The 27,978-nt window shown below is 44.6% G+C and overlaps 1 protein-coding gene across 1 annotated transcript; it reads left to right on the forward strand.

Annotated features, from left to right (window-relative positions):
- Positions 1 to 109: 109 nt before the first annotated feature.
- On the forward strand, positions 110 to 20,990 carry LOC308705717 (uncharacterized protein; the record flags this gene model as incomplete). Its single annotated transcript, XM_081390868.1, has 3 exons — positions 110 to 669; positions 5,281 to 6,902; positions 20,539 to 20,990. 3 exons carry the CDS (start codon positions 110 to 112, stop codon positions 20,988 to 20,990), a joined length of 2,634 nt encoding a protein of 877 aa, XP_081246994.1.
- Between the last annotated feature and the right edge of the window lie 6,988 nt (positions 20,991 to 27,978).

Raw genomic sequence — 27,978 nt, forward strand, 5'->3', positions numbered from 1 at the left:
GTGAGGCGGAAACCAGGACTCGATGCCCCCGGGCCTCGCTCCTCGTTTCCCCTCACGGTCGAGACTGGCAGTAAAATAAGACCAGTCTCCTCCGTCTGAGAGGGTCAGAATGGCAGTGTGCGCCGCCCCCGAGCTGCGCCGCTCTCGTTCCCCTCTCCCCAGCTCTCAGATAGCAGTGGCGCCACCCCGGTCACGTCACTCCTGTCTGCTGCTGGGCGGGAAGGTACGGAGACCAGCAGCCGCCCTTGGGCCTCGCTCCTCGTCTCCTCCCCTTCTCTCGCCAGGCGACAGCCCGCAGCAGAACACTCTAGGGTCTTCTCTGCCGTCTGTCCCCCGGTGGAGGCAGGTAGGTGTTGTCCAAATACACACCCAGACCCCGCTCTCGGCCGCTACAATGCCACCGGAGCCGTGTCCCTGCCTTCCGCCTCGCTGCCCCTCCGCGGGTACGCCGGCGGTGCGGGTGGGCTCGTTGCGGCAGTTTCTCGGAGCCTGGCTAGCGCTCCCGAGGCCGTCGCACTGGCTCATCCACACCTTTCGGCTCGGCTATGCAACTCAGTTTGCACACCGGCCTCCCAAGTTCAAGGGCATCCACTTTACCCATGTGCATCCAGTGGATGCTCCTATCTTGCGGAAAGAGATCGACGCCCTGCTGGCGAAGGACGCGATCGAGCCGGTCCCTCCAGCCGATATGAGGTCAGGGTTTTACAGCCCTTACTTCATTGTACCCAAGAAAGGCGGTGGGTTACGGCCAATCCTGGATCTGCGAGTATTGAATCGGGCCCTGCACAAGCTCCCGTTCAAGATGCTCACGCAGAAACGCATTTTCGAATGCATCCGTCCCCGGGATTGGTTTGCAGCGATCGACCTGAAGGACGCGTACTTTCATGTCTCGATTCTTCCTCGACACAGACCATTTCTTTGGTTTGCTTTCGAGGGTCGAGCATATCAGTACAAGGTCCTACCCTTCGGGCTGGCCCTGTCGCCCCGTGTCTTCACGAAAGTCGCGGAGGTGGCCATTGTTCCCATGAGAGAACAAGGCGTTCGCATTCTCAACTATCTCGACGACTGGCTCATTCTTGCTCACTCGCGAGATGTGTTGTGCGATCACAGGGACATGGTGCTCTGTCACCTCAGTCAGTTGGGGCTTCAGGTCAACTGGGAGAAGAGCAAACTCTGCCCCGTGCAGAGGATCTCTTATCTCGGTATGGAACTGGACTCGGTCGCTCAGACTGCGCGCCTCACAGAGGAGCGCGTCCAGTCAGTGCTCACCTGTCTCAAGTCCTTTCGAGGCAGGACAGCGGTCCCACTGAAACAGTTTCAGAGGCTCCTGGGGCATATGGCAGCCGCAGCCGCAGTAACGCCGCTCGGCTTGTTGCATATGAGACCGCTCCAGCACTGGCTTCACGATCGAGTCCCGAGGTGGGCGTGGCAGAGCGGCACGTTCCGGGTCAAAGTCACCCCGCACTGTCGCCAAACCTTCACCCCTTGGTCGGATCCTGGGTTTCTACGGGCCGGAGTGCCCCTAGTCCAGATCTCCAGGCATGCTGTGGTGTTCACAGATGCTTCTGCCAAGGGTTGGGGGGCCACGTACAAAGGGCATGCAGTCTCGGGTCTGTGGACGGGGCCCCAGCTGCATTGGCACATCAACTGCCTAGAGTTGCAAGCAGTACGCTTGGCCTTGTGTCGCCTCAAGGGGTTTCTCAGACACAAGCACGTACTGGTCCGTACGGACAGCACTGCGACCGTTGCGTACATCAACCGACAAGGTGGTCTGCGCTCCCGTCGTATGTCGCGACTCGCCTCCCACCTCCTCCTATGGAGTCAGAAGCATCTGAGGTCGCTTCGTGCCGTTCATGTCCCAGGGGAGTTCAATTGTGTGGCCGACGAGCTTTCACGTCAGCCTCCCCTTCCGGGAGAATGGCGACTCCATCCCCAGGTGGTCCAGCTGATTTGGCGAATCTTCGGAGCCGCACAGGTAGACCTGTTTGCCTCTCTGGACACGACCCATTGCCAGTGGTATTACTCCCTGACCGAAGGAACTCTCGGCACGGATGCCCTGGCACACAGCTGGCCCCGGGACCTACGCAAATATGCGTTTCCCCCAGTGAGCCTTCTTGCACAGACTCTGTGCAAGGTCAGGGAGGACGAGGAGCAGGTCCTTTTGGTGGCCCCGTATTGGCCAACCCGGACTTGGTTCCCAGAACTCACGCTCCTCACGACAGCCCCTCCTTGGCCGATTCCTCTGAGGAAGGACCTTCTTTTTCAGAGACGGGGCACTCTATGGCACCCGCGTCCAGACCTCTGGAAACTCCATGTCTGGTCCCTGGACGGGACGCGGAGGTTCTAGATGGCCTGCCACAGGCAGTGGTAGATACCATCTCTTCAGCTAGAGCCCCCTCTACGAGGCGCCTCTATGCTCTGAAGTGGAACCTGTTTGTCGGCTGGTGTTCTTCCCATCGAAGAACCCACGAACTTGCCCGATCAGAGTCGTGCTCTCCTTCCTACAACAGGGGTTGGAGCGAAGGCTGTCTCCCTCCACCCTTAAAGTGTATGTTGCCGCAATAGCCGCACATCACGATGTAGTTGAAGGTAAGTCCGTGGGGAAGCACGACCTGGTCATCAGATTCCTCAAGGGTGCTAGGAGGCTAAATCCACCTCGCAACTTTCACCCTGTACCCTCTTGGGACTTAACTCTGGTGCTTAAAGCACTTCAAAGTCCTCCTTTTGAGCCTTTGTTGTCAGTCGAGCTTAATATCCTGTCCATTAAGACAGCGCTCCTGTTAGCATTGGCTTCCTTCAAGAGGGTGGGGGATCTGCAGGCATTTTCGGTCGACGAATCGTGCCTAGAGTTCGGGCCTGGCCTTTCTCAGGTTATATTGAGACCCAGGCTCGGATATGTGCCCAAGGTTCCTACCACTCCCTTCGCGGACCAGGTAGTGAACCTGCAAGCGCTGCCCCAGGAGGAGGCAGACCCAGCCCTAGCTTTTCTCTGTCCCGTCCGGGCCCTCCGGGTTTATATAGACAGAACGCAAAGCTTTAGGACCTCAGATCAGCTCTTTGTTTGTTACGGAGTCCAGCAGAAGGGGAAGGCTGTCTCCAAGCTGAGGTTAGCCACTGGTTAGTGGATGCTATCACCAGGGCTTATGAGTCCCAGGGTGAGCCCTGCCCTCCCAGGTTGCAGGCTCATTCCACTAGGAGTGTTGCCGCTTCTTGGGCTCTGGCACAAGGCGCCTCGCTAACAGACATTTGTAGAGCTGCGGGCTGGGCGACACCGAACACGTTCGCTAGATTTTATAGCCTACGTGTGGAACCTGTTTCCTCCCGAGTACTCGCCACGGCCAGTAATTAGAGGGAATAGGTGTGTCGGCTTGCGACGCCATTCCGTGAGCGGATACGTGCGTCTTTTGCTCCGTTGGTTACCCAACAAACGGCTAACCTCGTGAGTTCCTCCATCACCCCTCCGGTGCCAGGCGTTGCGGACCGCCCGGCACCAGGTCTGCTACCTTCAGTAAGGAGTTGCTAGTAGACTGGGTGCTTTTCCAGTGGTCCCTGCGGTGACCCATAATTGCCACGTGCAGTTCAGCCGTGTCTTCCCCTTGACAGACTCACTCTGTCGTCCCTGTTGAGTACGCTCCACACTCCTCCGGACTGGGACTACCTTCAAGGACTGCCATATGTTTCACTACCCTACGTGGTTAGTACATGTGTGTATTTGAGGGCCTTCCTCTAGGCTGCCTCAGCTTCCGCAGCGTTCCCCCCCCCCCATTATTATTTTCCTTGGGGACGGGCACGCTTTCCCAGTGTTATCCAATATCCACTGATTGGGTCTTGTGGAACAGCAGTGTGATTCCCTAGCTAGCTCCCGCAAAATTTCTGGAAACTGCTGCAGGGCTGTAGCTTAGCTGGGCGCTGGAAGGGGCCAGCACCATGGCGTTTTGGTAGGGATCCCGAGGCGTCGGAGTTCCCTGCTGACGAAAGGGAACGTCTCGGTTACGTATGGTAACCCTCGTTCCCTGAGTCCAGGGAACGGAGACGCCTCGTCCCGTCGCCATGTTGCTGTACCTTCGCGGAGGGCTGGACACTGTTCGGCTCCTCAGCGAAAAGCGATGATGCAATGTTTGCTTCCGGGCTTTATACCCGCGCTGGTAGGCGGGCTGCGGAATGCAAATGTTGCATGCCAATGTTCATTGGCTCGTTTTAATTCACTCGAAGGCAATTGGTCTCCCTAGCGTGATCCCAATTCGTCAGGGGAACTCCCCCGACGAGGCGTCTCCGTTCCCTGGACTCAGGGAACGAGGGTTACCATACGTAACCGAGACGTTTTTCACTGAGGAGCCGAGAATTGACCCGACCACGCAGCGGGGTGCAGGAGCTGTGGCGAGGGGACGAAGTCTCCGTTCCCTCCTTCAGGGAACGAGGGTTACATACGTAACTGAGACGTTCCCCTTCAGTCGCTCACTCTCGATGTTCGTCGATGCGCCAAAGCGCTACAGCTGCTGCCCTCTTCCAGTGCCCTATGAACTGAGAGCATCAGTCACTGTTGTTCTGTGGTAACCCATACAGTGAGATTATTGGATAACACTGGAAAAGCATGCCCTTTCCATTAGGAAGCAGAATGCTGCGGAAGCCCCATTCTACCCGAAGGAGTTATGTGGAGAAAGTAGGTCCTTCCTCAGAGGAATGAGCCAAGGAGGGGCTGTCACAAGCAGCATCAGTTCTGGAAACCAGGTCCGGGTGGGCCAGGTAAGGGGCTACCAGCAGGACATGCTAAATACTGTTTTTGCCCCACTGTACATAGAACCTCGTTAGTGGTTTACGTATAGCGGTCCATTGAAACGGCCGCTAATGAGGAATCTATGTAATCTATGCTTTCTACAAGCGGAAACCGAGGAGCCATTATTTAATTTATTTACAAATCCATGAGAGTTTTTGGGATTTTGTAAGTACACAACTGCATTAAATATAGCACACTGTGCAAGTGGTTATTTTTATATTTTATTACAAAAATCTTACATATTGTCCCTTTAAGTCACATCAATATACTGTAATGCTGCTTGTCTTGGAAGAAATTAAAAAAAGTTACAAGCTTCTCAAAAACTTCAGAACTCTAAAAAAGAGAATGAAAAATATGAATCAGTGTATGGAAATGAATTAAAAAATAATAATAATAATAATAATAGAAACACTCCACTAACAGTTATAAAGTCACTGCAAACCAGGAAATATAGTAATACATAGCTGATTTAAATGTTGATGCTAAATCAATTCTCTCTTTTGTAGATCACATCATGATGCCACACTATTGAATCCAGGTCCTCCAGCGCTTTATTGTCTGAACACTGAAAGAAAATATTTTGATGGGACTGATAAAAAGGTCAGACAGTGGACATATGGAAGAAGAGACAGAAACAAGCAGAACAAAGTCATATTGATGGTGGGAGAAACCGGCGCTGGGAAAACCACCATGATCAACACCATGATCAACTACTTACTGGGAGTAAAGTTTGAGGATCAAGAGTTTTATCAAATCACTGAAGATGAAAAAGATCAAGATCAGTCAAAATCCCAGACACGCAAGATCACTGTTTATGAGGCGTTTGCTGAAGAAAACCCAACATCTCTGACCATCATTGACACTCCAGGATACGGAGACACTGAAGGATTCGAGAAAGACAGAGAGATTTCTGAGAATCTGACCAGATTATTTTCAGATAAGGATGATGGGATTCATTACATTGATGCAGTGTGTTTTGTGATGAAGGGGTCTCAGAATCGACTCTCTGGAAAAGAGCTTTACATATTTCACTCAGTTCTGTCTCTGTTTGGTAAAGATATAGAGAACAACATAGTGTTTCTACTCACACAGTCAAATGGACGACGTCCAAAAGATGCTCTCAATGCCATTAACACAGCAGAAATACCCTGCAGAAAAGACGTGGGAGGAAAGCCTGTTCACTTCTTATTCAACAACCAGCAGAAAGAAAAAAGAGACGAGGAGTACGAGCATCTCGACAGATCAGCCTGGGAAATGGGAGAGAGAAGCATGAATCAGTTCATCAAACTCCTGGAAGAAAATAACAGAAAAAGTGTTGAGATGACATTAGATGTTCTGAAAGAGCGAAGACGACTTGAAGCCTGTGTCTCTAATCTGATAGAGCGAATAGATCTGAAGGAGTCAAAAATGAAAGAATTGAATCAGATTCAGGAAGCCCTCAGACAGAACAGAGACAAGATTGAGAAATGTGAGAACTTTCAGTTTAAAGTCGAGAGAGTTTTCAAAGAAAAAGTCCCCATGGTAAATGAATGGCCGTGGAACAGCAACCCAACCTGCTGTTCCGTCTGTCAGGAAAACTGTCATGAGTGGGACTGCTCAGTGGCACCAGATCCCTCATGGTGTTGGGTCATGAAAGACAGCCACTGCACTGTGTGTACAGGAAAGTGTCATCACAGCAAACATGTCAGAGAGAACAAAAAATATGAGACGAAGACAAAGGTTGTCACAATGACATTTGACGAGCTCAAACATAAGTATGAAGACACTGGTGACCAGAATGAAGCCAACTTTGATAAAAATACATTTGAAAGTCTTAAGAAAGAAAGTGAAGAGTATTTTGAAAAAATGAAAATAGAAGAAAAACTGAAGAGCGATCTGGAGAAGAAAATAAAAGAAAAGTCCAACCTGCTGCATGAAGTTTATATCAGCATCATGAGTCTGTCTAAGATCGCATTAAAAGCCGACAGCGCTTTCACTCTTCTACATCTGGATTTCCTGATTGACAGACTGAAGGAGGAGGGAAAAGATGAATGGATAAAGAACCTGGAGGAGCTGAAGAAAGCTGGAGAAGAAAGGAAAAACAAGGGGGCTTTAGATCAGCTGTTGGGTTTTTGGAGTCATATAACTGGTAACAAATAATGCAACAAATATGAAAATACAAGATGAAAAAGCAGAACAGATGCTGTTTCATTACAGAAAATACAGGGGGTTTGTTTAGTTTAATGATGAAATTTTTGCATATATGAATATATTGAAAATGACAAATGATTATAACAATTTAAGTTGACACTATTATTTTGTGTCTTTATTTTAACTTTAGATATTATCACGTAACAGGTTTATAATCATATAATGCCTACTTTCACCACTTTGTCAATAATGTCCTATAAATATTTTATTTAAAAAAAAATCTGTATTTTTTTTTCTGTAATGTCACTTCTGCTCTAGTTCTCGTGTATTACTCCAGCGTACTCTTGTATCTCTGTCTTACAGTAATGTGTTCTGTTGCACTTATATGATAAATTGCATGTGATAATAATCATTTAAAAGTATTATGTAGTTCTCTGTGCTCTTTCTCTCTAATGTCCAGATCTAAATCTGCTTTGTGTATCGTAATGAACAACTATACAAATAAATCTGATGTGAATTGACCTTTTTTGACTTGTGCTTTACTGGTTAATCTGGTTTGAGTCTGTTCTGTTCAGGTGATCAATCCACAGTTTCAGCAGTTCTCAAACTGTGGTACATATCAAAACTGTCTTGAGTCTATTCCTCCTGAATTCAGCAGCGGTTGTTAATTTGTTGTCATGTGGTTTGTTCGGGGACTGCACGGAAAAATGTTCAGTAAGACGGAAGATGACCCAAGAGGTCCTCACTGCAGCCTGTAGCACGATGACGTAGCTGGATCAGATCCAACACGTACTGGACGCTGTTACGCACATGTGCGGTGGTGTGTTTTGGTGACATCATATATGCATGCGCACTAGTAGATTGTGATTGGTGTTGTCAACTGGAGTGCATTCTCCAGTGACTACAAGGAGATGTATCGAGGGCCATAACTATGGAAGGGGAACGGGGCCAAAGTCTTTGAACGAAACCCTTGAATTTTGACCGAGTCAACACGCACTGTTTGTCCGCGTTAACGCAGCAATTTTTTACATGTTTTTTTTTTTTTTATGTGTAGACACGCACATTCTGATCGTGTTAAGGTGTCAGTTGTTGTCGCGTTACTTTAGTACGTGTAAAGACGCACAGTTTTACCATGTTAAGACGACCAATTTGAACGTGTTTCTCAATGCGGACATTCTGGCCATGTTCGAACTTGTAATATTTTTTTAAAGCAGACTTACTTTTAGATTTACCTACATTTTAATCCTTTAGTTTATTGTGGCCTTGTTTTACTGATATCTTCAAGGGTTAGTTCACCCAAAAATGAAAATTCTGTCAGTAATTACTCACCCTCATGTTGTTCCAACCATGTAAGTCTTTCGTTCATCTTCGGAACACAAATTAAGATATTTTTGATGAAATCTGACAGAATTTTGACTCCTCCATAGGCTTTCAGAGGGACCCAAACTCGCCGGCCCAGAATAGTTATTAAAAACATCGTTAAAATAGTCCAAGTGACTACAGTGGCTCTACATTAAGTTTATCATGCGACGACAATACTTTTTGTGCGGAAAAACAACAAAAATAACGACTTTATCCAACTATTAGTGTTCTTCAATGTGGGCCTCTGACGAGAGTTCACGGGAGCGCCACGACGCATGCGCGAGAACTGAGATTACTCCTTGGGAGTATTACTGCCATCTACTGTACAAGATGATGTCCCGACATTGCCGGAAGCGCAAAACGATCTGTTTATAAGCAGAGGAAGACACGCGCTGTATGTAAAACTGTATTCGTCAATATGTCCGCAGATTTCGATGTAGATGAAGATGAAGACTTGAATTTTTTTAACCAACCATACTTATTCGAACCAGAATACACAGACACTGAACTATAAGAGATGGAAGAGTCTGCATCACAACCGCAGTCTTAAGCTTCTGAAAGACAGAGAGCATTGGACATCTGGTGGTGTAAATGTAATCAGTGCCAAGCGATGCCTAATGAACAGGAGAGTGTGTTCTGCATCGATTGGGACATTGTCATGCCACAGCTCGAAAGTTTGGATAGCGCAGACAATGGGACGACAAGTGTATGTCGCTGTATAACAGAGGATCCCGGTTTTCCGCCCCTGCTAAGTCGCAGTGTTTTAGAAGTGTTTATTTCTTTGCCAAAAGTGAACTGGAAGGGACGTCCGAGGCCAGAAGGACCGGGTGGCATGCTATCTATGAAGTAATTAGGTTTGTTTCTATTGTAGAGTTATTACATATGCAGCCTAGTTATTTATTATGCATCTTTGTATTATGCTATCCATGTGTGTAAACACACTTGGCAATCAAACTCTTTCTGATTCTGATCTGTTTTCTGTTTACAGTCAGTGCAGACTGGTGGCTTACCGGGTTGTTCTAGAGTGGATACTGAAAGGTCAAAAACTTGGAAGACACAACAGAAAAGTTCTGCCGTCATGTGTTGTGCGAGCCATATGGGAAAAATATCCATCATCATCTGGAGCATATGCTGGTTTCAAGGAAGCCGAAGAAGCTTTCAGGCTAATTTAAAGAAAGGAAAAGCAACACAATAAAAAAATTATATTTTATTTTTATTTTTCATTATTAGTACAAATATTTTCAAATAAAACGTGTGGGTACTGCTGGTATAAATACTTGTTAAATAAAAATGTACATAAACATAAATTGGCTTATGTTTGTCAATCACAGTTTATAAAACAGGTTTTGTTGAAATGTTTGAGAATTTCAGTCAGAGTATGGCTTTATCATATGAAGGAGCTTTTTTGTTTTGATATCACTGCAATAGATAAGCAATTTTTGTTATTCCCAGCAGTTTTACACTAAATTTGTGCTTACCCAAACAAAAATAAATACGTAAACATGCATGTTGAGGTAGCGTTTTACCAAACGAAAAATCTAACAACACAAGAAAATCCAAGAAAAATATTACAGTATGCCGTACCAATACTTGGTAAACCTTGACACATGTTTTGCAATAGCTGCTTCCTTTCCCGGTTTGGGTTTTGTTGCGATATTGAAAGGGCCGTTAAAACAGGCAAAGAAACGTGAGAGGTTGGGTCCTTGAAAAGTACAGTAGGGTCACTGCGCCGCTCCTGTACCTTTTGAAGAAGTTCTTCCCTGAAGGTTTGTGTAGTCGGTTCATAAATTTTCCTTGCCAACCATTCTTTCTTTTGTTTTGGAAAAACAATGTATCGCGGATCACCTATAAAAGTGCAATATATAGTCACAAGGCAATATTTTCTGCCCTGATTAAAGTACCCTGTCCATTTTTTTTGGCATAGGCCTATGCACACACACACACACACACACACACACATACACACACACATACATATATATATATATATATATATATATATATATATATATATATATATATATATATATATATATTAGAGGTGGGCATAGATTAATTTTTTTAATCTAGATTAATCTAGATTAATTTTGAAATTAATCTAGATTAATCTAGATTAAAATGGCTCATTTGAATTCTGCCGAAGGCATTCAGAATATGTGTGCTACCCAAATAATGACTATACAAGTAAGTCTTTGAGAACGGGTTTCTGGGCGATGGGCGATATGGCCTAAAATCCATATTATGATATACATTGCAGCCTCTTGTGATAACGATATATATTATAATTTTTCATTTCATTTCGTTTATTTGGTTTATCACTAACAAATATACAATAACAAATATTCAACTCATCATATACATAACTTTTGATTAAACCAAAGGGTATAGGCTGAAGCTCAAGGCTTATTAACGCCTATCCCTCTCAATTTTCACAAACAGTCAAACAGTGCTCAATTCTCTTCTTGCAAACACTTGAAACAACAAAGTCATAGAAATTGATTACCCAAAACTTATCTATGTGAAAGTATCATCTTGTTTCTTAGGAGCCTTTTAAATCCACTTATTGTTTGTGTCAATTTAAGGTCTATATGCAAACAATTCCATAAATTCACTCCTTTTACAGAGATAGTTCTGCATCTAATATTTGATCGTACCTTCAGTTTTTTAAACAAACATGTTCCTTTTAACTCATACTTACAATAACGTTTCTCAAACATACTCAAAATTTTATCAGGCAGCATTTTATAATATGCTTTATACATTGTCAATGTAACCTTGTAATCCACTAAATCATAGAATTTTAAAATGTTTAATTTTAAAAATAAATCGTTTGTATGATCCCTATATTGTGATCTTGTGATGATAATAAAACCATTTCAGAACAGGTTACACAGACCCTGCTAAACAACTGCTAAATGTATTATTATTTTTTTTTTTTTAAAGGGTGTATGTAGTTTTGTGAACATATATTGCGCAAAACTGTAAGTATACAACACAATTTTGCAGATAAATAAAATGTAAGTACACTAGCTGCAGAGACTTAAGTAGGTCTAATGTTTATTATGGCTTGGAGCTTATGAAACCCCAAATTTAAAATTAGAATATTGTCTAACTGATGTCTTTTCAGTTAAAAAGAAACACAACAACGATTCTTAAAATCGGGCGCAGACAGAGATTATGTGCTACACCACTAAGATATATTGGGAATAATACGCGCGCGCTGGTATTCAGTGATATCATGTTTCGTTTTGAATTTGAGGTGGTAGAACGGATTAGTCGTGTGTTAACTTACCGAACTGTTACCCACACACTCTGTCTACATAGTTTGCTGCTGCTCGTTGGACGGCTTAAATCCAAACCTTTCTTTCACTTTCAAAACCAAAGCTTTCACTTTCAGCAGTTTACTTAAGATGACGACGAATTATGATGCGTTGCAGCCGGGTTTACCTCGCGGCCGCGGGTAGATTGCATCATCATAGCTTGTGTAGTATAGAGGCAGCTCCCAACCCAACTTTGAGAATAGATTAACGGCGATATTTTTTTTATCGCGCGATAAGAGTCTCGCGTTAACGCAGCACGTTAACGCCGATAACGGCCCACCACTAATATATATATATAATGTATATTGGTGTGTGTACAATTGAATTGAGCATTTAGTGTTGTAAACACCCCACTTTTTGGAAGCTGACTACTTGCCTGAGGAGGTTGTGGCCTGTTGACGGTTTACATTTTCATTGTGATCCATGACAGCAAGTTGAGTACGAGCTGTCATCGAGGAGTAGTGGAAATGCAGATTCTTTCTACAATATTTCAGAAGAACTGAATGGTAAACCTCAAGACTGCCTGAGAAAAAAAATATATACATTTTATACTGTTTCCCTTTCCATGTGAAATTGAATAAATTTTGGTGTAAGAGTAACTTGCCTGTGTGCTTGAAGAAGGCCATTTGCCTCATGTCCTTCAAGAGATTTGGATGTAAAACAAGAGATGATAGTGTGTGAAAGGCTGGAGATTTTTAGTAGCCATCGTTTCCTTCTTTGCTGGTCAGGAGTGAGGTCATCGTGGGCACATCTTTGTTGCCGTCCATTTTCTTCCCAAATGTGTTCACCGCAAATGTGATGGAGAAGGGATTTCCACTTTTCTGTCAACAGCTGTTTAAAAATATTTACAATATAATTTTTGAAAGAAGTTTGTCTATATCAGATTAAAAAAATATATTAGATAACATACATCTGGGTCACCGCTGCAGGATGCACATGCATACCACAAATGGTTGCATATGCTTTTTATCCATGGCTGAAGGTTTCTATTTTGTCTTTTTTTGGAAACTGACAGTAATTTTTTGAAGAAACCTGAAAAATATTATGTAAGTTATGTATTCAACATTATGAGGTTGTGGGGTAAGCCTAGTGCATACAAACAGCAGTTATATTTTGTTATTGTCAAACTTTAGTTTATGCAAAGCAGCTTTCCTCTACTGCTGTAGAGATTCTGAAAAATTAAATTCAATACATCAACGAACATATGAATTATTGAGGAAAAATGTACATACCCTTCACAACATGCCAGATGTCAAACTCGTGATGAATTTGTGGATAATCAACCCTCATAATCTTTATAATAGATGGGGATCTGTCCGTAGTCATTACCTCAATTTCAATTCCCATTTCCAAAAGTGAGTTTACACCTCTCTTAAAGCCTATGGGCTCCATGCCAACAGAGCTTGCCGCTTCTGTAACCTTTATTTCATTTTTTGAATGTTTATAATTATATCATCAATTGTTATTTCTGCATAAGACTTGATAGCTTATAATTACAAAATTTAAAAATAATAATACTACAAATATTTTAAGTGCACCAATATTTCAAAACGCATGTTAAATATACATGTTGATAAATTATAAAGATAAAAGATAAAGATAAAATAGGTTACAATTTGTTTCACTTATACACACAATTTAGATTTACACTTACAGTGCCTGTCATTTCTCCCATCCCCTGACATATGCACACCTTTGTGCAGTATGTTTTTCATCCTCAAGGCTTCCAACATTTTATCCTGTTGTTCTCTGTACATAACATCTACAACAGGGATTAGATAAGAGGACTGGATAGCGTAGAAGGTTGTTTTCTTTGGTAGTTGGAGGTTGAGCAATGTAGCCCAATCATCAATGTCCGTATATGTTGCCCCAGTGAACAGTGTACACGCTGACTCAAGAAGGTTGTTATCTGGCATTCCTCGAATTTCATCAGACAATTTCCATTTTCCTTTATGACCATTCGAACATTCCCAATGAACACATATGAGGCTACCACAGGTTATTTTTTGGGTTTCAATGACTGCTGCTCCGCAATGATGGCATCTACTAAACAGATCCATCAAGCTGGACATTGTTCACTCATTGACAATCCATTTTCGATCTTTGTATCTACTGTTGTCTTCATCTTCCTCTGTAGTTGGAGTTGATGTTGAGGTCGAACTTAGAGGAACAAAACCTAGGTCCTTCTTTTCTGTTTGAGGAATCAGGGAAAGCATGCTGACATCAAGACTAAGATCTTCAAATTGGTTCTCACTTTCAGCATCTGTTTGTTCATACTGAAAAAAAATATATATATATATATTACTTACATTCGTGTTTGACAAATTACAAAGAACAAAAACATAATAGAATAGTAAATAACAAAGTTAAGCCATTGTACATTTTATGCCCATTATAAAATGTCTGATTTAAATATTAAAAACCACTAAATAAGGACATTTTAATTAAAAAGTTCACTTACTTATTGATTGGACTTTGTTGCAGGTAAGGCGTAGTATGTTCCTGATGTTGATGGTTTTGAACACTGTACTGTTTCTGGACTTGATAACACCAACAGAAGTTTCGACGGAAATTAATAGTCAGGTTCTTGCGTAGAACTATGGATTATATTTTGCTTAACTGGGGTTAACAGGGGAACACCAGCTAAATATGCAGCCGAAAATATTTCCTCTGTACATGTGTTTTCACTTTGATCAGTTACTTGAGGGCAAAGACTGGTAAGGAGTGGACCTGCTGACTGGGGGTCCTGACTGAGCTGTAATGGGTCCTTTGTCTCCTAAAACATTTCAAGTCACTGTTGTAACTCGGGTGTAATTCATTGTATCATAGGCAATGCAGTTTTTTATATATAGCCATATGCAAATAAAGTCAAATAACTAAATTAATGTATCGTTACTTTAACAACGACCACATGCCGATTCCACTTATTACCTTGTTGTAAAACTTGTAAAAACAAGTTGGGCACAGCTGTTGATTTCAGTAATCGTCTTGTGTTTAGTTGAACTGGTTTGAAGTCATCTATTGAAAAATGTTCACTGCACAACTTTATGTTCTTAACGACTTTAAGCGGTAAATTAACATCCCGCTGAACTGCCAGCAGCCATAGCTTCAGTCACTCACGATCATTTAATGGGAATTTGTGAAAGGTAAGCCGTTCATTTTGCAGAATTGGTAAAGCACCTTTACGTTTTCTCGTTGGTTTCTCACGATTCTGACATCCAGGAAATGCACACTTTTTAACCATTGTAAAAACTACATCGAGACCTAAATCACAATAAGTGTCAAATTCAATAGCTTATAAAGCGCGTGTCTTCCTCTGCTTATAAACAGATCGTTTTGCGCTTCCGGCAATGTCGGGACATCATCTTGTACAGTAGATGGCAGTAATACTCCCAAGGAGTGAGCAGGCAGTAACAAATAGTAGTAGAAGAAGAACGCCGTAATCTCAGTTCTCGCGCATGCGTCGTGGCGCTCCCGTGAACTCTCGTCAGAGGCCCACATTGAAGAACACTAATAGTTGGATAAAGTCGTTATTTTTGTTGTTTTTCTGCACAAAAAGTATTGTCGTCGCATGATAAACTTAATGTAGAGCCACTGTAGTCACTTGGACTATTTTAACGATGTTTTTAATAACTATTCTGGGCCGGCGAGTTTGGGTCCCTCTGAAAGCCTATGGAGGAGTGAGACAGCTGTCAGATTTCATCAAAAATATCTTAATTTGTGTTCCGAAGATGAACGAAAGACTTACATGGTTGGAACAACATGAGGGTGAGTAATTACTGACAGAATTTTAATTTTTGGGTGAACTAACCCTTTAACTGCTAGAGTAAATTTATAAATGTTACATTGTAAATTAAGTAAATGTGTTCCATATTATAAATGATAATTTATTTATATGGGTTATTAAATGTTTGTTTAAAGTTATTGGCCTATCATTTTCAAAAGTATATAACTTACACAGCATAGGCTATATTTGTAACTGAACACACACACACACACACACACACACACACACACACACACACACACACACACACACACACATAACTATTCACTTTCACATAATAATGTTTTTGTAATTTGGTGTTCAACCCATCATATTTTTTTTTTGTCAGAGCTGTTGTGTAAACAAATTAAAATAAAAGTCAAATAAGACAGCAGGTTAAACTATGTCCTCAGAACAAGAGTAAAGTGTCTGTTTTATCGGTAAAAGCACAAATGGAGACATGAGTTCTGACCCTATAGTTTGTTTGTGCTGTTCTGTCTCTGTGTTGTTTACAGTAAACATCGTCTTGGATGCTGCAGGCTGATGAGTGCTATAATGAAATTAGTACATCATATTTAAAATATGTTTTGATCACAGGCTCGACATGTACGCTTGACAAAATCCACCAAGTGGATTTTTTGAAGGGGCAAGTGAAAGAGAATTTGATTTGCCCGACCGGACAAATAGCCTGATAAAAATGTCAATAACAAAAAAAATACTATTCTGCATTCATTTAGTGTAAGTGGCGACTGATAGTGAATACAATTCACCTTATTTTCCATGACAACAAGGGCGACGCCATTACGCTAATTTTGTCATCTTACTTCCGGCTGAGCGGGACTTCAACTTCCGGCTGAAACGACCTACGCTAGTTTCTAGCGTAATTCCATAGTTGTAACGGTAAAATATGTAAAGTATTATATGCTCAGTTAGGGGCTGCCATAACAATTGGATTAAGAGGATAGAACAATTTAACCAACGGTGTTACGAACACAATGTAGGCTAAAGCGATCGGAGTGTTGTGGTGCACCTGAGGCAATGGCGGAAGGCGCTAAACTTGAAGTGCTCACCCAAGCGCTGTGTGTTCGTACCATGTGTGTTATATGTGTTCGTACCATTTTATGGACGGGGAGCAGACTGACGAACGAACACCCTTACCCCGAGTAAAGGCTCGGCTACGATGTTCTGGTAAAGAAGTCCTGACGGGTGCTGAACAGGTTGTCAGATGCAGGTAAGCTAACTTACCTAACTGTTGTTTCCTAACTTACCTATCTATATGCTTGTTAGTCTAACGTTAGATGAAGTCCGTTCTATGAATACATTAGTAACGAGCCGTTCACAAAATACAACGAATCTTGCATGATTACCATTGGCCACCTATATGTCATATTTCTTATATTTCGTTTACTCTGTGATATGGACCTAAGGGTCTGAAATAAAGAATGGATGAATATTCACGATAGTACAATATATTATGGTACATTACAGTCTTATAATAGCTCACATTATTCCTGTAAGGAGGCCAGCTAGCTACATCTCTTATTCAGATATTGACCTATGTAGAGTTAGGAGATTGTGTATATACTGTTTCGTTTTTAATGCATCTTTCTTTTTCACACTGTTCTAAGTATGAGTGCCATCATAAATGAATCCATTCTCATTTTAAGTACTAATTTAAATCTACATTTTAAATTTAAATCTAATTTAATTAAGTACTATTTAAATCTATTTTAAGTACTAATGTAAAAATGTTTATGGTTCTATTATTTCCTTAGATCATCGATGAGCGTCAGTGTTGCAGTGGACATCTGTGAGGATGATCACAGCCACATGCCCCAGACCTGTGATGCAGAAACACAATGGGAGGATCCATCTGTCTCTGACCACAACTACGCTCCAAAATCTCAACTCAACCTGAAGCCACCTACATCTGAAATGGGAACACAATGCGTTGAGCCATTGCCATAGTACATAACTCTGCTGAGAAATGACCACCTTTGTCAGCTCTACACAGGGTCGACATTGATGCATTCCACTCAGTTGCCGAGCACCTTACCAGTTCACACACCAACAGCTTTCAGCTACACACTTGGTATCAGCTCCTGATGACTCTGATGAAGCTGCGTCTTAAAGGGTTAGTTCACCCAAAAATGAAAACTCTGTCAGTAATTACTCACCCTCATGTTGTTCCAGCCTCGTAAGACCTTCGTTCATCTTCGGAAACACAAATTAAGATATTTTTTATTAAATCTGAGAGCTGTCCTCCATTCTCACTCCTCCATTTTATTATTTTTCTCAATTTGTGTTCCGAAGATGAACGAAGGTCTTACGGGGTTGGAACAACATGAGGGTGAGTGATTACTGACAGAATTTTCATTTTTGGGTGAACTATCCCTTTAATTTATTGCAGGGTGATCTTGCTGAAAGGTTTGGTGTTTCTCAGTCCATTGTAAGCAAGGTGATTTTGCGTTGGCTTGACATCATGGAGAAGTGTTTCAGAGAGCAGTTTCCAAACACAACATGTAGAGCACAATATATCAAAATTGCGCAAATGTATATATCGCAATATGCATAATTTTTTTTAGCTTTAATAAGCTTTAATCAGTTTATATAATTCATACAGTGAAAAACTAAGCAGTGTTTTACATTTACATTTGATTATTCAGTTTCTGTTGTTAAATAACCCTAATGTAGGATAACCTGAACCCCGTGGTTTACACTGATGTTAAAATAACACTTCTTATATACAGTAAAACACTGATGTTCACTATCACAAGTTGAAGGGATGTTTTCTTGTTACAAAAAGAATGTGAAACACATATGTAGGTTATATAATTTTAAATCTAATTTAAGTTAAGTTTATATACTTTAAGCATTATCGTATCGCATATCGAATATCGCATTGTTTAATGAGTTATCGCATATCGCATTTTTCTTCAATATCGTGCACTTAATAACTTGGTCCAGGCGATGAAGTAATGGCAGACAGAGGCTTCACCATTACCGATCTCCTCTATGAAAGGAAGGTGAAACTTGTCCTCCTTTTGAATCTTGTAAAACAGATGTTACCTGTTATGAATAGTTCCCTTTCAAGGGAACTTCGAGCTGCGTCGAGACGCGGTGGGAACGCTCTGCGTGATTGCGTCGTGAAGCACGTGTATAATCAGTCCAATGGAAAGACGAGACGTCATAGGCGGGTGACGTCATCGACCAGGAAGCTATAAAGCACCCCTGCGACAGACCGTGGCAGCTTTCTGTGCCTTCAGCAAGCGATCTGTGTATTCTGTCCTTGTCATATTTATTGTTGTCTGTCAAGTTGCAATATATATATTTATTATGGCAAAAGAGAACAAGCAAGTGTTGTGTTGTTCCCTCCCCACGTTATATCACGGGTGGGGACACACACTTCAGCTTTGTGTTGCTTGTTTGGGAGTGGAGCATGCCAACAGTCAGTTCTCGAGGGGGCTGACTGTGAGCATTGCGAGAAGCTGTCCGTGAGGACGCTCCGCTCCCGCCGGCCGTTCTTCGAGGAGGACGGTTCGGTGCGCGCGCCCCGAGGCGCGGGTCCCGCTGCTGCCGAGGCACGGCATCGACGCGCATCTTGGGGATCGCAAATGGTTCTAACAAACACCTGTTCGATCCACGTGCCTTGATCGGGGAGAAGCACGCTCTGCGGTTTCTGCTCCCCGGGAGTAGGCATTCATCCTGCGATTTCCAGTTCCGAGGAATTGGTATCGTTAGTGTTTTTGTTTAAAAAAAAAAAAAGAAAACAAGTAAATAAATAAATAAAAAGATAAGGCAGATGTTTATGAGTTTTCAATAAATAAATAAACAAGTCAGCTCATAACTCTGTTGAATAAAGAGGAGCTTATAAAAGGAGGTTTTATATAATGCTGTTGCTAAGTTAAATATTACTGGCCAGCCGAACATATATATATGAGAGTGAAAGTATAAGGAAAACTCTATATCTCAGCCTCCTCGTCGGGGAGTGCCGTTTTTTCCCTATCTCCACACTGAGGTGTCGAGATCGTGGAATAAACCGGTTTCTGTTTATGTATTTTATCCCTAAACTTCTACTATAGTAATGTTATGGGTATTACGTATTATGGTATGACAGTGCCTCGGGTTAAAGAGACGCTTGCGAGCTATCTCTCTCCCGTGTTGGTGTCATAATAACCCCGACGTTACCCACCAGCCACCATAAATAATAGATAAATATTATTAGGCAGCACTGGTGGGTAAAATGTATAAGCATGGATTAATGTGAGGATGTAACAGCACTGACGCTATTTGAGAATTGCGTCGCGCAACAGATAAACTATACCGGGGAGGGACAGTTTCGAGAAATCGTTTCTCCTCGGCGTCCTCTTGGGCGACTCTCTGAGGAGGGTCGCAGCGCTGCCAGTTCGGTTGTTTCCTGCTGGTGGCCACGGAGTGTTATATTTATATATATATATATATATAGTTTTTCTGATGTAAAGAAAAATTAAGATAAAATATGTCTTTTCTTCTGGACGCTCGAAGACGAAGAAATAAACTCTTCAGTGGCGTTCCAAAGGTTTCTTCCTCACCGATCTAACGTTCCTGAGACTGCTGGGCGGGAGCAGTCTCAGCATACTTAAGCTCCTCGCAGCATAGAGTGCGGTAAAACAAAGATTCGCCATTCGGGCTCATCCACAATCGATGGGGACCTGGGTGGCGGTCACAGTCTAGCCAGTTAGAGATATGCAAGATCTGAGGACTGTTTTATCTCTAAAATAGCTAAAAATGGAAGAAGCCCTGATGCCGAGGCTGCAGGCTTCTGAGGGTGGTCCCCTCCGGGGTAGGGACGGTTTTGAGAAATCGTTTCTCCTCGGCGCCCTCTGGGGTGCAACTCTCTGAGGAGGGTCGCAACGCTGGCTGTTCGGTTTTTCTGCCGGTTCGCCGTTTCAGGACACCGAGGTGTCAGCGTCCCCAAACGATCCTCTGAGGAGGGTCGTAGAGCAGTCATTTCGGTTTCCCTGCCGGTTCGCCGTTTCAGGGCGCCGAGGTGCCTGCTTTTTTCCAGCGATCCTCCGAGGAGGGTCGTCGGAACAAAGCTAGTTAGAGGTAGGCAAGATCTGAGGACTGTCGTTATCTCTATTAAAACTTAGACAAGAAGTCCTGACGCTGAGGCTATCAGGCTTCTGAAGGTTTCCCCGGGGCAGGGACGGTTTTGAGAAATCGTTTCTCCTCGGCACCCTCTGGGGTGCGACTCTCTGAGGAGGGTCGCAGCGCTGCCAGTTCGGTTGTTCCCTGCCGGTTCTCCGTTCAGGGCACCGAGGTGTCAGCGTCCCCATACGATCCTCCGAGGAGGGGCGTAGAACGGTCAGTTTGGTTGTTCCCTGCCGGTTCGCCGCTTCAGGGCACCAAAGTGACTGTTCAACCAAATCCAGAGGCCAGTCTCGAGAGACTGGTTCTCCTAGTAGAATTTCTGGCAGCGTGGAAACTACTGCCATATATTTCTCAGTGGGTCCTGCACACTTTAGAAAAGGGTTTCAGAATTCAGTTCGGTTCTCGTCCGCACAGATTTCTAGAGGTCCTCCCCACAGTGGTGGACCCCGAGCAGGCTCTGGTTATGGAGCAGGAAGTACTGACACTTCTGCAAAAGGAGCTATAGAAGGGGTTTCTCCTCCCAGCAGACAGTCAGGGTTTTACAGCCGTTACTTCATTGTTCCGAAAGAGGATGAGGGGTTGCGTCCTATTCTAGACCTGCGTCAATTAAACAGCAGGTTTCAGAATCTCAAGTTCAAAGTATGCTATACGCTAAAATGATTGTCACAGATTCAGTCCGAGGACTGGTTTGTCACAATAGACTTGAAGGACGCTTACTTATCTATCCATCCTCATATCACAGGAGGTTCCTGAGGTTTGCTTTCGGGGGCGAAGCATACCAGTATTGGGTTCTTCCCTTCGGCCTAGGTTTATCACCCCGCATCTTTAAAAAAAAGCGTGGATGCAACTCTGGCTCCTTTGAGACTCCAGGGCATTCGCGTATTATACTTTATCTACGATTGGTTGATTTTAGCTCAGTCCGAGCAGTTGGCGGTTCGGCATCGAGATGTCGTTCTGTCTCACATAAAGAGGTTGGGGTTGTGGCTCAACGCCAAGAAGAGTGTGCTCCTCCCAGCTCAGAGGACCACTTTTCTGGGTGTTTTATGGGATTCGACAATAATGCAAGCACGTCTGTCTCCTGCACGTATTTCTGCGATTCTCACAGCCGTAAAGGGGATAAAACTAGGCCAGTCACTCACTGTGAAACAGTTTCAGAGACTGTTGGGGCTCATGGCAGCTGCGTCCAACGTAATCACTTTTGGCCTTTTGTACATGAGACCTTTGCAGTGGCTCAGGATCAAGGGGTTTTCTCCGAGGGGAAATCCATTTCGCACGATCAAGGTCACGCGGCGATGCCTTCGTGCCTTGGTCATGTGGAAGAAACCTTGGTTCCTCGCCCAGGGCCCAGTGCTGGGGGCTTCTTGTCGACGCGTAACGCTTTCGACGGATGCTTCCCTCACGGGATGGGGGGCGGTCATGAGTGGCCGCTCAGCGAAAGGTCTTTGCAGGACCATCAACGTTCTTGCCACATAAATCGGCTAGAAATGATGGCGGTATTTCGAGCTCTCAAATACTTCCTGCCAGACCTGAGAGGTCACCATGTGCTTGTCCTTCCGGACAACACACTGATGGTCTCGTATATCAGAGCAGATATCCTGTTGAGGCAGGGGCTGAGCCCCGGGGAATGGGGACTTCACCCCAAGGTGGTGGAGCTCCTTTAGGAGAACTTCGGTCAAAACTCAAGTCTACCTTTCGCATCGTTTATACAACGCATTGCCCATTTGGTTCTCCCTGATGCATCCAGCTCTGCTTGAACTGGATGCAACGTATTAGGTGTGGTTGAGGCTACACCTGTACGCATTTCCTGATATCTTTGCTCCTGGGAGTTACTCTCTTCCGGAGTTATGGATACTATGGGCTCGGCCTCTGAGGGGGCCCAGCTCATAGATTCAGGTCTCTCGACTGAGGTCGTGGAGACCATACTCCAGTCTAGAGCTCCCTCCACGAGAAGACTGAATATGCATTGAAATGGAAACTGTTCTCTGCCTGGTGTGGAGAATGCCTTCTGAATCTTGCTATCTGCCCTATGGTACAGTACTTGATTTCTGCAATGAATGTTTCTTTGCTGGGTTATCTCTGAGGAGAGATCCTTATTTCATCTTCTCCGTGGTACTTGAGGCTGGGGCCTGCACGTACTTGGATTTGCACCTGGTATAGTGATAGTCTTCCTCACCCCTTGCCGGGTTGTATTCCTACTAAATTTGTGGGTCATTTGTGCTGCAGGCCTTCTGTCCTCCACCTTAATACAAGCCAGATCAGGAAGAACTTAATCTGTTTTGCCCTGTCCGGGCTCTTGGATGCTTATGTCCACAGAGCTGCAACCTGTGGCATATATATAAGAGCAGTTATTTGTCTGCTTCAGGTTACCTAAGATAGGTTGCCCTGCATCTAAACAGATAATGGGCAAGTGAGTAGTTGAGGCTATCTCACTTGCTTATGAAGCGGCCGGACAGCCTTCACCTTTGGCTGTCCCGGCCCATTCTACCAGGAGTATGGCTGCCTCTAAGGCTTTATTATCAGGAGTTTCACTCTGACATCTGTAATGCGGCAGGCAGGTCCTCACCGCATACATTTGTTAGATTTTATGACTTGGACCTAGGCTCCACTCCAGGGTCTAGGGTGCTTGTTTCCTAGTATGCGCATGGTCTTCATACAGAACAGGCATTTGTCATATGGCATCGTGGGTATAGGGTTCCCACCGCGTCTCGACGCAGCTCGAAGTTCCCTTGAAAGGGAACGTCTCAGGTTACGTATGTAACCCTGGTTCCCTGAGAGGGAACGAGACGCTGCGTCGCCTTGCCATACTCCCTGCATGCCTGTGATCGACTTGCTTCGGCTTACAGAAGCTGCCACGGTCTGTCGCAGGGGTGCTTTATAGCTTCCTGGTCGATGACGTCACCCGCCTATGACGTCTCGTCTTTCCATTGGACTGATTATACACGTGCTTCACTACGCAATCACGCAGAGCGTTCCCACCGCGTCTCGACGCAGCGTCTCGTTCCCTCTCAGGGAACCAGGGTTACATACGTAACCTGAGACGTTATTTTTATAAACCTTTACAATGTGCCCAGATGTTACCTGTTATGAATAGTTATTTTTTATAAACCTTTACAATGTGCCCAGATGTTACCTGTTATGAATAGTTATTTTTATAAACCTTTACAATGTGCCCAGATGTTACCTGTTATGAATAGTTATTTTTATAAACCTTTACAATGTGCCCAGATGTTACCTGTTATGAATAGTTATTTTTATAAACCTTTACAATGTGCCCAGATGTTACCTGTTATGAATAGTTATTTTATAAACCTTTACAATGTGCCCATATGTTACCTGTTATGAATAGTTATTTTTATAAACCTTATAACGAATATGACTTAGCTCAAATGATTATAGGGAATCAAAATTATGAATCGGGTTGATTCATCTATATTCTTACAATATTAATCAATAATTGAAGCTGAAATTTGGACCCATTTGTATACATCAATAATCAATTACAATGAGTTATAATTGAATCATTAATATACCCAAAAGGTCCCTCTTTCAGATCAATTAATCAAAATAATATTTTAAGGGAAATTAATGTATTAATTAAACAGTTGTTTGTCCCGCAAACTGGTCGTAAAATTAATGCCATTAACTTCTCGACAAATTATCTTTCTTATAATTCGAAGAAAGCTATATTTTCTGGCCATGAAAATTACTTTCTTGTTCTTATAAAATGTAGGTTACTTAACAGTAACGCATTGTAAAGCGTAACTTGATCGGAGTTTCATTGACTTGTAACATGAACACTTAGAGACAATCCAGAATATAATGGTTTTAATAATTGGACTAATTACTACATCGATTCACACAGAATATATGTATATACAAAACACGTAACACAAGACTAAACGAATAACGAAAATGAGAGAGAGAGAGATAGATAGATAGATAGAGAGAGATCGGAAGATGCGAGAGATGGAGAGGATGAGCGAGCGAAAGTGAAAGCAACCTGTGCGATCAGAGAAAGCACAGTTTTAGGCAGACTCACAGACAGCAACCTTTTGACAGACAACAAGGAATCAGATCACCTTGAAAAAGGGAAGATACAACCTTAAACAGCATTTAGATTTCGAGACTTGCATGTGGTCTGTTGTGGTGCTGAGGCAGGCGCGCGCGCATGGGCCTTTTGTTCTCTCATGCGTGTTCAGGTGAGCGCGGCCGCGGGATTTTCAAAAGAGTCTTTTCTTTTAGTTGAAGTTGCTTGCTGCGTTTGCTTCGCTGAGTCCGAATACGAAAGAATGCTCCCTAAAAGGGAGCCATGGGTCTTCTGAAGAAGAGGGTTCGTAAAAGCAGGAGAGAGAGAGAGAGAGGATTTTCTGAGTCGGTCTTTTATGGACAATATGGGTTGACGCCTCTGTTCGCGCGAACAACCAATGAACGTCCAAAGGTCTGAAGCGGGAAAAATGTCTTTGTCTCTGGGGCCACGCCCACTCGGATGAGTCATGAGGAGATGAGCTTTGAGCTGTTCGGCTCCCGAAATATGAAAAAGTGTCAAATAATGCCCCCTCCTTGAACTGCCACCTTACCGTGGTGGAGGGGTTTGAGTACCCGAATGAACCTAGGAGCTATGTTGTCTGGGGCTATATGCCCCTGGTAGGGTCACCCAAGGCAAACAGGTCCTAGGCGACGGGTCAGACTAAGAGCGGTTCAAAACCCCTTATGATGCCCAAAAAAAGGAGGACCGTGACGTCGCCCGTATGGCGCAGCCAGGGCCCCACCCTGGAGCCAGGCCCGGGGTTGGGGCTCGTATGCGAGCGCCTGGTGGTCGGGCCTCCCCCCATGGGGTCCGGCCGGGCTCAGCCCGAAGGAGTGACGTGGGGCCACCCTCCCGTGGACCCACCACCTGCAGGAGGGACCGTAAGGGGCCGGTGCAAAGTGGATCGGGCGGCAGTCGAAGGCGGGAGCCTAGACAACCCGATCCCTGGACGCGGAATCTAGCTCTAGGGACATGGAATGTCACCTCTCTGGCGGGGAAGGAGCCTGAGCTTGTGCGTGAGGTTCAGAGATTCCGACTAGAGATAGTTGGGATCACCTCTACGCATGGCTTGGGCTCTGGAACCACACTCCTCGAGAGAGGATGGACTCTTCACCACTCTGGAGTTGCCCATGGTGAGAGGCGGCGGGCTGGTGTGGGTTTGCTTATAGCCCCCCAGCTCAGCCGCCATGTGTTGGAGTTCACCCCGGTGAACGAGAGGGTCGCTTCCCTACGCCTTCGGGTCGGGGATAGGTCTCTCACTGTCGTTTGTGCTTACGGGCCGAACGGCAGTGCAGAGGACCCGGCCTTCTTGGAGTCTCTGGGAGGGGTGCTGGAAAGTGCTCCGACTGGGGACTCCATCGTTTTACTGGGGGACTTCAACGCCCACGTGGGCAGCGACAGTGACACCTGGAGGGGCGTGATTGGGAGGAACGGCCCCCCTGATCTGAACCCGAGTGGTGTTCTGTTATTGGACTTCTGTGCTAGTTACAGCTTGTCCATAACGAACACCATGTTCAAGCATAAGGGTGTCCATCAGTGCACATGGCACCAGGACACCCTAGGCCGGAGGTCGATGATCGACTTTGTGGTCGTTTCATCCGACCTCCGGCCGTATGTCTTGGACACTCGGGCGAAGAGAGGGGCGGAGCTGTCAACTGATCACCACCTGGTGGTGAGTTGGATCCGATGGCGGGGGAGGAAGCTGGACAGACTCGGCAGGCCCAAACGTACTGTGAGGGTCTGTTGGGAACGTTTGGCCGAATCTCCTGTCAGAGAGATCTTCAACTCCCACCTCCGGCAGAGCTTCGACCAGATCCCGAGGGAGTCTGGAGATATTGAGTCCGAGTGGACCATGTTCTCCACCTCCATTGTCAACGCGGCCACTCGGAGCTGTGGCCGTAAGGTCTCCGGTGCCTGTCGAGGCGGCAATCCCCGAACCCGGTGGTGGACCCCGGAAGTAAGGGATGCCGTCAAGCTGAAGAAGGAGTCCTATCGGGCCTGGCTGGCTTGTGGGACTCCTGAGGCAGCTGATGGGTACCGACGTGCCAAGCGGACTGCAGCCCGGGTGGTTGTGGAGGCAAAAACTCGGGCCTGGGAGGAGTTCGGTGAGGCCATGGAGAAGGACTATCGGTCGGCCTCGAAGAGATTCTGGCAAACCGTCCGGCGCCTCAGGAGGGGGAAGCAGTGCCCTACCAACGCTGTTTACAGTGGAGGTGGGCAGCTGTTGACCTCGACTGGGGATATCACCGGACGGTGGAAGGAATACTTCGAGGATCTCCTCAATCCCGCCGTCACGTCTTCCATTGAGGAAGCAGAGGCTGAGGGCTCGGAGGCGGACTCGTCCATCACCCAAGCTGAAGTCACCGAGGTAGTCAAGAAACTCCTCGGTGGCAAGGCACCGGGGGTGGATGAGATCCGCCCTGAGTACCTCAAGTCTCTGGATGTTGTGGGGCTGTCTTGGCTGACAAGCCTCTGCAACATCGCAAGTCGCAAGTAATGGCCTAAAATCTTCATAGCCACACCCTAGCAACCAGTTTCAGCACCCTAGCAACCACTAAGAGCTCCCTAGCAACCACCCTAAACAAAAAAAAAAAGTTTTTTACATTTTTTTGTATTTTTTAACGCAATATTACACTCGTGGCCTTGCAATATTGCTCCATGCTTGTGCCTATTCGGCCATAGGCACGAGGCCGCAGGCCGAGTGCCGTACTGAAGGCACTCGTTATTAAAGATTTTAATAACTCTATAAAAACTCCATAGTAACCATCTTTGACAACTACCAACCACCTAGTAACACCATAGCAACTAACAAAAACACCTTAGCAACCATCCTGAACACCCTAGCAACGTCTAGAAATGCTCTAGTAACCACAAAAAACTCTAGCAACCACCCAGAACACCCTAGCAACTGCCTAGCAACCACCTAGAACACCTAGCAACTGCCTAGCAACCACCCAGAACACCCTAGCAACTGCCTAGCAATGCCCTAGCATCCACCCAGAATACCATAGCAACTGCCTAGCAACACCATAGCAACCACCTAGCAACGCCCTAGCAACCACCAAGAATACCCTAGCAACTGCCTAGCAACCACCAAGAATACCCTAGCAACTGCCTAGCAACCACCCAGAACACCTTAGCAACTGCCTAGCAACACCATAGCAACCACCCAGAACACCCTAGCAACCACCTGGCAACAGCATCTTGCTAAAAACATGCTGGCAACATGCTAATCAAGCTAGCATGTTGCTAGCAACATGCTAATCAAGCTAGCATCATGCTAGCAACATGCTAATCAAGCTAGCATCATGTTAGCAACATGCTAATCATGCTAACATAATGCTAGCAACATGCTAATAAAGCTAGCATCATGCTAACAACATGCTAATCAAGCTAGCATTATGCTAGCATCATGCTAATCAAGCTAGCATCATGCTAGCAACATGCTAATCATGCTAACATTATG

Source organism: Scardinius erythrophthalmus (genome assembly GCF_964197995.2).
Source record: "Scardinius erythrophthalmus genome assembly, chromosome: 2".
Lineage (NCBI taxonomy): Eukaryota > Metazoa > Chordata > Actinopteri > Cypriniformes > Leuciscidae > Scardinius > Scardinius erythrophthalmus.